We start from the raw sequence: 12077 nt of genomic DNA, 5'->3' as shown, positions 1-12077 counted from the left end.
CCGTACATACAGATATTATTATGGCTAGAATTATATTTATTTGCGAAAATGATTTTCAAAACTGAGAACAAGGAGTAAAACTATTTATGGTTGTGGATTTTACTTGCTGGGCCCCTTTGGGCTCATTCAGTTTTATTTCTTGTTTTCAGGTAGAAAGGATGCTGGAATAGGAGGCCGGAATGGGGTGAGAATAATTATTAATTTTCAAAGTCTTTTCATATAAGTTATTGTAATGATATGATATTCCGCAACTAAAGTTTAATGTTTTCTAATTTCGCTTGTAATAAAATCTCTTGAATAATGTTTTATACATTTTTCGTATCCTTTAAAATCAAGTACTCTGATAGACCTTATAGATCTTTGCAAAAATTTTTGTTGTAAAAGAAGAAAAGTGGCAAACTCAGCCTTAACGGGCTGGGGATGTTACACTACACACTCTATCAATAATGCTTCATCACACCCCATATTGATTTGGGCATCAAAGTCCCTCTAGCCTTCTACGCTGGCGGGCTTCTAACGCCTTTTATCTTATAGGTGGCTCTACACTCTGAAAGACGGCTTAAAAACATTGTTAGTTTTGTATGCCAACAATACATATATTGTATATCAAAATTATTAAGGAAATGCATTAACATGATTAGTAGTTCGATATCTTCTGGCAGATAATGTTTCCATTGTTTATAAACACATATATGTTTTGCACTATCGTTTATGGGAGAGAGTCGTTAGGTTCCCATATTTTCCATTATCAGTAGCATAGATGCCATAGAATTTCTTTAAAGCTAAAGCAAAAGAAAAGGAAGAGAGAAAATTAAGAGCAAATCACATTAACATGAAAGTAATTATAAAACTCTTGCATAACAAAAAAAAAAAAAAACATATAGATAGATGATACATGTGAAACCCGTTTTTAAAATAAGGGGTTTCGGATCGGAAAGGTTATTTGCGTATTGGGCCGGATCTGGGGCAGAACAGCCCAGACTAGCCCAAAACGTCCAAAAAGAAACGACGGAGAGCACATAACAATGCGTGATTACACCGGCTCAGAAATTTTCTTCACCGTGTTTTCCTACAAAACACTCAGAAATCCGCAAGTTAATTTCGGCTTTTCAATTTATTTTCTTTTTTTCTTTTTTGGATTAACCCACAAATGGGTATCAGAATTGGAAGTCACATAGAGAAGGTGAATGGGAAAGAAGTGAGTTACAGTGAGTTTGTGCAGAAATATATGGAAAAGAACCAGCCTGTGGTGCTGACGGGTCTCATGGATGATTGGAAGGCTTGCAAGGATTGGGTCTTGGATAATGGAAAACCCAATCTCCAATTCTTCTCTACCCATTTCGGGAAATCCAGAGTTCAGGTGCTGTTTATCGTTCAATAGCTGATCACATGTGCAAGTTCTTTTTTGGTTACCCTTATTAGTTTATGGTTTATAAGTTTATTGCCAGTGCAGTGAAAGAATTCAGTGGAGTGATGGGTTTATTTATCTCTTTTGATTTTCCATGATGGTCTGTTTGGAGTTCACTCTTCCTTTTCTGTTCCTTTATATACCAAACATAGTTTTAAGATGACAAAAAATATGAGGTCTTGAATATGCTTTTTTGTTTTTTTTTGTCCTGCTAATTCAAGTAACGAAATGGAGCAAGTAAATTTCAAAATAGGTTGGGCATGACCATTGTCTATACAGATTTTTTTTTTTGTTTAGTTGCTGAAAAGTGTAAGAAGTGTGAATGTGAGCCTGGAGTATACGAAAGGAAAAAAAAAAAAAAAAAAAAAACCTTTTTTTGTTTGTAATTCTTATGATGCTATTGGAGCTTAGCCCATGACTAAGAGAGAAAGCAAACCAGAATGTGTGTGCAAGTGTGCCCACCCATGTCTGTGTGTACACAGTTGTGCTTGCGCCTAAATGCAATGAATTGGAGAGACTGCAGCCAACAACTATGTGGAGCCTGAACCAAAAGATCGTTCACCAAATGCCCTGAATCGTTTGTATTTCCAAGGACAATCATATGTAGTAGATAGAGTTTGAACAAAGAGGCCTTGGTTTCGGAATACTTGGATTCCTATGGCACTTCTACCCATTGGAATCCAAGTTTCACTAGGACAGTCTAGGATTGGGAGCTGGAATCGCTTGCCTCTTTTCTTAATACGTTATACTCCTCAAAACCCATATACAGATAGAATGTTTTGGAACCCAACTAGCAATCATGGCTTTGAAGTGGAGCTATTATAAATCTTTACAGTCTGAAGAGCCTTGTTTGTTCCCCTAAAAAATGTTCAAAAGGTTAGCTCTACCCCGCATGACTTTCTTTACATGGACAACAACTTTGGCAGAATCCTCACGGTTGATAATTTTAGAAGGCGGGGTTTCACTCTTGTAGAATGGTGTTGCTTATACAAAAAGAATGAGGAGATTGTTAATCACCTTCTCATTCATTGTGAGTACATTAGTTATCTTTGGCACTTGTTTCTCAACTTGTTTAGAGTTTTGTGGGCTATGCCAAGCAATATCATAGAGCTGCTTCATTGTTGGCAAACTTAAGGGTGGGGACATCCCAGAGGCTATTCCTGCATTCCTTATGTGGAGCATTTGAAGAGAAAGGAATTGGCGTCTCTTTGAGGATTGCGAGTCCAACATGCTTTGTTTAAAATATTCGTTTTGAGATCTCTTTTGGTTTGGGCTGTAGTCTATGTTCCAAATTTCTCTTCTTTGAGTCTTTTAGGTCTTGTTTCCTTTTTAGATATTTGTCGCTTGTAGGGTATTTGTCTCTCCTATATAGTTCTCGTAGATGAGGGCTTTGCCTTTTTCTGTCAATAAATGATTATTCATCAGAAAAGAGTTTGAACAATAAGAATATGGAAATGCAAGAGAAAGTATTCTTCATTTTGATTCTTAGGAAGAATGGAGAAAAGGGTTTAAATTTGTTGAGTAATTTCCTTTCTTTAAAATTGAAGGGGAAATGCATAAAATTGAATGTTTAACTCTTGTAATGTCAAGTCTTAGATATGATCCGTCTAATGATTTGTTAACTCGTTGATGACTAATCACATTTTGTGATTAGATATTGTGCTACTAACCATGTTTAATTGTCAAGCAAAAATATAAAATCTACAGCATGCTAGTTTTTTCATTGATAAATCAGATTATTCTCAATTGAACTCACTTGTTACATTGGCACTTATAGGTTGCAGACTGTGGTACTAGAGATTTCACAGATCAGAAAAGAGTGGAGATGTCTGTTTCAGAGTTCGTTGACCACTGGCTGGACAATTCATTGCAGGAACTGGGTAGTGCTTCAACAAATCAAAGTAATGGCCATCCTGTGCTATACTTAAAGGACTGGCATTTTGTGAAGGTGTGACAGAAATTTGTTTTGTCAATTTTTCTGCTTACGTTACACATACATAGACTATTGTCTTTCCACAAGTAGTAAGAATATGAGTCAATTTTAACTTGGTTTGATAAAACTTCTACTTGATAGATATTTAGTCAACTTACATAGTAAATTGGCTGCACTAGTGTTTACTCATTACATGAGATGGTTTTCAAGTGGTCAAGTCATTACGGTTGTTCAATGATTTAATTTACTAGAAATTAGACATAGCTGTATCATGCTAGCAACTTTTATTATCAGGTAAAAAAGACCAAGTAATTTAAAAATAGATGTCGGAAGTTTTGACATGTTGTTACATGTATTCTTTACTTTTAAGACCTTTTCTAGGCATATCATGGGCTTTCTTTACAGTAGTTTTGTAATTAGTATGTCACACAAAGGTTGCTCCAGGTTTGTATGTGTCAGCATACTGGAGTGAAATTTGCTATGATCCATATATGTGGTTTTGAGTAAAATAAGCTGCAATGCCCCACTGTACTTTTGTAATGATTTAGCTGCAAGGTGTGTGGTCTATTCATACAAAGATGGAAAGTGAACTCTTAATATAGTTCTTTCTCAAGTCTGCTAATATGCATCTTTTCATGGAATCACGGATAAGTAATTGTATAAACTTGCTTTGCTAGCATTAAAATCATTCAGTTATCCATATTAATCAAACCTTTGAGTCATTATTTTTGTTCCTTATAAAGAGTAATTTTTCAATTTCACCATTTAATTTGGTAGGGCAGTGTCACTTTGCCAGTGTCAGTTTGTCGCGTCTGAGGGTATATATTAGATTATTGTCAACTCGGTAACCTGATTTGTTGCCTTTATCCTCTTAATCTGATGCTCAGGAGCACCCAGAATATTTAGCGTACACAACTCCATTGTTTTTCTGTGATGATTGGCTCAATCTGTATCTCGACAATTATCGTATGCATAAGGATCCCGACACTTATCAAGCGAATAATGAAATAAGTTGCTCTGACTATCGTTTTGTTTACATGGGAGCAAAAGGTTTGAGCACCAACATAACAAATTTCTCATTCTTGGTACACACGTATTATGTAATTTATATTCCACTTATTTTAAGGGGACAAAAAGCTTTTGCTTCCTTTCAATAGAGAGCTGGTTGTCCTTTCTATCCTTAAATGTATATCACATGGGCAGTTACCTAGTTTATAATTTTTCATGCAGGATCTTGGACTCCCCTTCATGCTGATGTTTTCAGGTCATATAGTTGGTCAGCAAATGTGTGTGGGAAGAAACAATGGCTTTTTCTGTCTCCTTCTCAATGTAATCTTGTGTTTGACAGGTATGAAAATAATTTCTTGTCCAATATAGTAACGTTATATATAATCTTGTGTTTGACAGGTATGCAAATAATTTCTTGTCCAATATAGTAACGTTATATATCAAATCAGACATATTCTATATTCCATATGTGGATTTTCAAAGATAAATAAGTTGGTATTTTCTATTTTAATGCAATAATTAACTGTTATAGCAAGCTTAGATGTTTATCCACTTTCTCATGATATCAGTTGCAACTGACAGCCGCCTTGGCCACTTTGTCTATTCCTTTACAATAATCTGCCTTTACAACATTTTCTTTTGGCAACAGTCTGTTGCTTACATCTAACAGGTTGATGATTATAATACTATATTATAAAACTACTAAAACTTTGATTTCCACATATTTTTTCTGAGAGTATTTAGCATGAAGGTGTGATAACAATTGGAAAGCAATATTATGTAGTTGTCTTATTGAGGCGTTGTTCTGTTATAGTCAGTGGCATAGGAAGAATCTTAGATTTTCTTTTGTTGGTGCCTATTCTGAGCCTGTTTTCTATTTGAGAAATACTAGGGGTACTAAATCTTTTACTCACAGAGGCTTACTAAACTTTTTTCTAGCTCATTCATTGGTACTCGTTACATTTCTCTCTTAATTAATTGTTTTGTTTTTCTCCAATGAATGAGCTACACATCAGTTTGGTAAGCTTCTGTTCATTTCTCTTTCTATTTCATTGAGTGTCATTATCAATCTGAACATGCTTCCTATCCCTAGGGATAAAAGTAAAGAAAAAAAAAGTACTAATTCCTCTTTTCTGATCAATATGTGATTCAAATTTTAAGTAAGAATACATTTGCTGATGATGCGTAAGTTTGATCTACCTCTGTATGCTGAAACCTTGCATCCTATTGCTTTATGGGTCCAACCCAGCAGCTCATGATGGGATACTCTCTCTCTTTCTATTTGTTTTGTTGTCCTTGGGGGGCCCCGGGGGGGTGTGGGATTGCATGCCTGCCAGAGGATGTTCCTATCTTGAACCAGTATGAACATTAGAATGATAGCGGTGAGCTTATTGATTCCTAAAAGAATGTGTTGACCTTTCATTTGGACTGCTCATGTTGACAAATCCAACTGATCCAATGGATTGTGTAGAATGATGTGGGGAGGGGAAAGAATTAGGTCATTTGACCTTAGGTCCATCTCATACACTTGCTAATTTTATGTCAACTTCAATAGTATGTTTGATGTGCGTTTATTGTTTGTAGTTTGTAGTTGATCCAAAATAATAATGATGATAGTAAAAGGTAGTTTCTAATGCACATCTTTTGGCCTTGTTAATTTTAATTGCCTTTTCAATTTACATTCAGGAACATGAAGAGTTCTGTATATAATATACTTGATGATGTCAGTGAAAAAGAATTTCCTGGTTTTAAGGAGGTAACTTGCCAGACTAGATCTTCAAGTAGCATTTTAAGTTCCCTTCAGACTTCTGTGTGTGTTCATGGTGCAGGCTATCTGGTTGGAGTGCACTCAAGAACAGAATGAAATAATCTTTGTGCCTAGTGGATGGTATCATCAAGTTCATAACCTGGTATCTTAATCTTTTGTTCTTTTTGTTTTTTAGGTGGTGCAAATTGTATATAGTTTTCTTTGTGCTTTTCTTTCTAAATCTCAAGTCTTTAGCAAACATGCAATTAGTTTTGAAAAGGTCGTTCAAGTCAACAATAGTGTTACCTCTCCTGTTCAGCTTTAGCTTAAGGGTTTAAATAAGCTGCATCATAAAATTCTCTAGTTCACGCTGATTTCTCAATAAACTTTATCTTATATTTGATATATATATATAAGCTGCATCATTCTGCAACTTGTGTTTCTTCATCTCAGTATCTGGAGTCTGTTTTAGAATTTTGGTACCCTCATCAAGTTTATGGAAACCTAATGCATTGATGCCCTTGATTCTAGAGTTGGGACACTGTTTCTTTACTGGTCGATTTGATAACATAGAGCAAAGACATGTGGGGCCATGCTTATGAGGGATGATACTGGTTTTGGGTTTTCTCTCCTTAGAATCATTGTCAAACAGTAGTTATGTACTTTTGGATGGTAAATGGCATCGCCCCATTTTTTGATTGGACTATGTGGTCTAACTAGGATCCCTCTAGAGTAGAACTGATGTGGCATGTGAGATTTCTCGTACTGTGTAGTCCGAGCTCCTTAAATTTTTTGGATTTTACCCAACCTCCATCACATGTTTAGGCTTAGAGGTATCTTAAAATGTGACTTGAATGCTCGTTTGCAGGCACTGCATTCAAAATATTATACTCTAATTTATTTTGAATTTTCTACCAGCTTGATGTCAGTAGCTCTTAAATATGCATTCGTACTGTTTTCAGGAAGATACAATATCAATAAACCACAACTGGTTCAACGCCTATAACCTTTCTTGGGTGGTAAGTAGATACTAGATTCATATATTGAAATTAACATTTGGGCCTATACTAATTGGACTTGCATTTGTCTTATTAATTTTATCTTTCTTATAGTGGAATTTACTTTTGAGGGACTACAATGAGGCTAAGGAATACATAGAAGACATCAGGGATATATGTGATGATTTTGAAGGTCTCTGCCAGCGCAATCTTGCGGCCAACACAGGTGTAGTATGAATATTGGAGAATTACTTAATTCCACCCGGATAGATGTATTAACAATCGTTGCAGTTTGTTAAACATGTGCAAATACTTTTTTTTTCTTCCTCTTCCTTTTATGCTATCCAATTCCATCCTAAGATATTGTTTTTAGGGGAAGCATGGCTTGTAAGCAAAGGTTCCTGGAATTAGAGTTGTAACTTACTGGAAGATTTTAAATTAATGACGTGGCATCTTATCCGTGTACTAAACCTACGCTTTGACATGCCATAAGACATGCAAAACTGTCGTCTAATATCCCAACTTAGGCGGAAAAAAAATTAAGTTAATATAGACCTTTCTGGTTTCAACAAGACATGACTGAAATATTGTCTTAAAACAGCTAGTAGTAATAGAAAATTCTAACATACTCTAGAATTTATCATGTTGTTAAAAAACAAAAGCCTCAAGTGGACAATTGATGAGAAAGAAAATCTAGCCAAAGAATTCCAAAACCACCAGAGTCCAACGCCTTTTTGTATTATTCTATAGTAGTCACCACAGGTAATCTGTTGGTAACTGCTGGAGAAAACTCCAGGAGCTTGAATCTGAATCACCATATTGATTTTACAAACAGGCAGTGTCAGTAAGCTCCTTGTAATAGAAGATGTGATTGTCCAACTGTAGTACTTAGCTTCCATTTTAATTATGATGTAATTTAAGACTGATTTGGGTTCCCAATAAGTTCTTAAGCTCTTCTTCATTGCAAGTGCCCCCAGACTGGTGCTGAACTGTTTACAATTTGAGGGTGCATTTGAGTGACTAAGGATGCTATACGTGGGTTGGGTTGGACTAGAGCTGGCCCATTCACCTGAAATGTGAATGAAAATGAACCAAAGTAACAATTAGAGTAGGTCAGGCTCAACCTGGCTCAATCCAACAATCAAAGTAGCTTATTGATGAAGGGGCTATTCAAGTTTCAACCATAATAAACTTGCATGGAGGATGGCTGTAATGACTCAGGGAAAGCGCTAAGCACATTTGCGCTATCACCTCAGAAAGACTAGTTAATTTGGAGCTTCTCTATAATCACTTATAAAGCTCAGTTTCATCTAGTAAGTAAGCAGTATAGGACTTTAGTACCACATGACGCATTACTAGGTGAATTTGATACCATTTAGAACGACCTGGGAAAAAGTGCTAGTCATGTTTGCGCTATTACCTTAAAATGACCAGTCATTTTGGAACTTTCCTAGAATTACTTATAAAGTTCAGTTTCACCTAATAAGTAAGCAATATGAGACTTAACACTCATGAGCATCTTTTATAAACCACCCACTCTCTATGTGGACTACTCATCATGTCAATACGAGACCGGAGTGTTACAATGGTATTGAGCCCCCATTTATTTCCATCATTAGTAGATGAAATGATAGCATATTTGGAAGAGTTGCCATGACATTCTGTGGGTGGTATACATTTAAGTTGAGAACTAATAATGTGTCCATTGTGCATGCCTTACCTGCTAGTTGAATTGGGAGAATGTTGCTGTACTGGGGTTATATTGATGCTATATTTGTACTAATCACCTCTTTTTCAACAGGCATGAACTTTTATGATTTCTTTGTTTTCATAACATACTTCTGCTTGGCGAATTTGGTCCAACTATGCCATCTACTAAGAGACTGCAAATCCATTTGGAGTTTGTCCCCAGTAGCTGAGCATTTAGCTTTGAACCTTGGATCTGTACGGAAGATCGTGTGCAAGATCAAATCTGTTGGTGGTCTGGCAGGAAATCATGGTTTCTTGGATATGAGGGAAACTCTAGATGATCCCAGGTTCCTTCAACTGCGTACGGGCTTGGAAAGAGTGTATGAGATGATACACAAACAACATAGTTGCTGTTTTGATACAAAGAAAGATTTGGTGGATGAGTTGAGGGAGTTGGATACTACAAGAACGTACGGTTCCCAGGTCTTTACTGCAGAAGGTCTTATTAGTTTTATTGACAATGCTATTACAAAACTCAGTTGCACTAACTGTGAGGGAATTGTTTTGCTGTCTGAATGGGATGGTGCTTAGATGTTCAATGAGAAGTGATTTTTGGCTACAATTTTTCCACTTAAAGGTGGCTCTGTCATACTGTTCTCAAAAGCTGCACCTTTCAGCATGGCGCTCCCTCATCATGATTGTAGGCTGCAGGAAGCGGTGATTATGTGGCTTAAGAATGGAGATAAATTAGCTACAAATCAGTTTAATGAAGGGACATATGTCCCTTAACATGTGCTTCTCACATATTTTTTTAATAGCATTAATAAGAAAGCATGTAAGAACATGTCACTTTATTAGACTGGTTTGTATAAATTAATTACAAACAGTTTGTAGCTAAATTTTGTCCAGAATGAATGAAGCATTTAAATATGAAGATGAGATTCAAAGTGAGAAAGGGAAACCGTACGAATTGAAGCTGACTTTTGAAAGCATTCTTATAGTAGGCATGCTGACTGCAAGGTACGTGAGAAACTAATTTAAGCAGAACCCTAGTGCTGCAATTACTTGCATTGTTTTAGATGTTCAACACGTGAAAAAAATTCTCTTCGAGCCTTCATTTTATTTTATTTTATTTATTTGTTTTGCATCTGAATTTAACATAGAAAACGGGCAAACCATCTCAAAGGATGGTTCACTAGTGGTACCGGCGATATTTTTCAATATCACAATTACTATCGCGGTTCATTGAGTCACATTATTTTTCGTCAATTACTAAAGATACACTTGAGTCAAGGTACCTCACTTGGTCACATTACTAACGAGGCCCAAGGCCCAGAAGACCTTGGCTCACTTACAAACCGACCAAGGCACCAAGGAGGCAAGGACCTCACTTAGTGCCCTGTTGAACAAGGCACCTCGATTTGACCGCTTAATTGACGAGGCTTTCCACTCGATCACCCATTCTGTGGCTCAGACATTCAAAATAATATATATATATATATATATATATATATATTCATACAAGAGGGAAGAAGAAAATTCGAACTAGTGATATCCGTTTTATTAGGCGTGATTCAGCCAATTAAACTACTTCTTGAAGACATTCAAAACAAGAATAAAAGGCAAAGTGAAGACATAAATTTATAAAAAGGATTCCATTAAATTCTAAGGTCCAAACCAAAAAAGAAAATTACAAAGGAAAAACAAATACAGAAGTCATAACGAAGGCGAGACATTCGTGCCACCCTCATCATTAGACGGAACACTAAACCTTGGCATCAACCCTCCCATCGCCCTTAGCTGTAGCCTCAAAAGAGACTTCTACATTAGTTGCACCATCGAAATGATCTTCCCCCTCGGTTGAATGATTAGTAGCATCGATAGCATCAACCAAGCCCTTAGTGGTAGATTGCATTTCCCATGATGCAAGGGGTCCCAAGAGCGTGCACACCATTGATGCACGCATCAGCCATGTCCCCAGTTGACAACATCATGAGTATATGTCATCTTTCATATTGGTCCCTTTACCTTTGGCCCTTGCCATATCAAGTTCACTTTCCTATAAATGAATGTAATGGTCCCTATTATGAGCTATGCACATATTTCCCTCCCTACTCTCATTTCATTGGGTTATTTCTCTTGAATGTTTTACTGACTTAAGCATCAGAGTGTTTTTTATTAATACTTTTGATGAGTCACTTTTTGATTATTTCCTGTCTTAGCAAGTCTCCTTGGTTGAACTATTGGCGTGCGGTCAACTGTACAAACAACACACATAAACACATATCTATGTCAAGATTCACCGTAACAAGAACTAAAGTTATATCTATCACATTAAAAATAAAATTTTTCTTTTATCTCTTTACAGAGTTAAAAATTATATTATAGAAAATAGTACAAATTAAGTTATAAAAGTTTATATGAGCTTATATAAGTCAAGCTAAGTTTATGCAAATTCGGATAATTTAATGAAAAAAATTAAATTTTTATTCAAGCTCGGTTCATTTAATAAAGAATTGAGTTCATGTGAGTTGAATTTGAGCTGTTTATGAACAATTCGGTTCATTTATAGCCCTAGCTAGCGAAGACTGCGCACATAACCTTTCCAAAAGGACTGCATCCAACTTCATCATAGGATGCATTACCATCTCATTCCTCCCCTCACCATCTCTCAAATGTGCACTAATTATCATCTTCCCTGAACCCTCCGTTCTTGTCTTTCATATTTGCCCATAAAGAAAAGGGGCGACAGACTTTGGCCATTAGAAAATTACAGTCGTCTTAAGGAAATTATCCGTAATGGTTGCATAACAATGGAAATTACTATAAGAATTTTTTGAATTGACAAATGTTGTCTTAGGACTTAATTAATTTCAATCTAAGGAGCTTTTGTAATGCTTCTCTTATGTTTTTTTCCCAACAAAGGCAATATTGTCGTCTTAAAAAACAAACTGTTGTCTAAACAACTACCACTACAAAATTTTAGTTTTTTAGTAAAAAACATTTAGGAGCGACTAATATTCATTTTTGTTCGAGTGTTGTTGGGGATACCACTGTTTTACTACAAGTTCTCTACAAACTTAACATGCTAATCTATAATTAGTAAACTGATTAAACATTTTCACTCTTCACATGGTTATAAGAGTTTAATCATTTTTACTAATATGGATCGTCACGTCAAGTTTCTAAAGAAATTGTAGTAAAAGTTGTGGCACCTCAAGCATTTTCGTTTTGGTTCTATGCTTTGAACGCCTTCCTTATTTCCCTGCCCAAATTATTTACTTTATCATAAAG

General features: G+C 35.8%; 1 protein-coding gene across 1 annotated transcript; it reads left to right on the top strand.

Moving 5' to 3' along the window:
• The first annotated feature begins 1054 nt into the window (after positions 1-1054).
• Positions 1055-9753, top strand: LOC132176336 (arginine-specific demethylase JMJ20). The gene is made up of 9 exons (XM_059588513.1): positions 1055-1360; positions 3186-3356; positions 4229-4391; positions 4572-4689; positions 6036-6105; positions 6179-6259; positions 7059-7115; positions 7209-7320; positions 8896-9753. Exons 1-9 carry the CDS (start codon positions 1151-1153, stop codon positions 9372-9374), a joined length of 1461 nt encoding a protein of 486 aa, XP_059444496.1. The 5' UTR covers positions 1055-1150; the 3' UTR covers positions 9375-9753.
• The last annotated feature ends 2324 nt before the right edge of the window (positions 9754-12077 follow it).

The sequence above is a fragment of the Corylus avellana genome, chromosome ca3, assembly GCF_901000735.1.
Source record: "Corylus avellana chromosome ca3, CavTom2PMs-1.0".
NCBI classification, from domain to species: Eukaryota; Viridiplantae; Streptophyta; class Magnoliopsida; order Fagales; family Betulaceae; genus Corylus; species Corylus avellana.
Note: the sequence above shows the minus strand (reverse complement) of the source record. Positions and strands in the feature narration are given on the sequence as shown.

Bases quoted from the DNA above. Each gene is read 5' to 3' on its own strand.
- LOC132176336 (XM_059588513.1), top strand. From the start codon at position 1,151: ATGGGTATCAGAATTGGAAGTCACATAGAGAAGGTGAATGGGAAAGAA. The intron at 4,392-4,571 runs GTTTGAGCACCA...TTTTTCATGCAG, and splicing joins TGTTTACATGGGAGCAAAAG to GATCTTGGACTCCCCTTCAT. The intron at 4,690-6,035 runs GTATGAAAATAA...ATTTACATTCAG, and splicing joins TGTAATCTTGTGTTTGACAG to GAACATGAAGAGTTCTGTAT.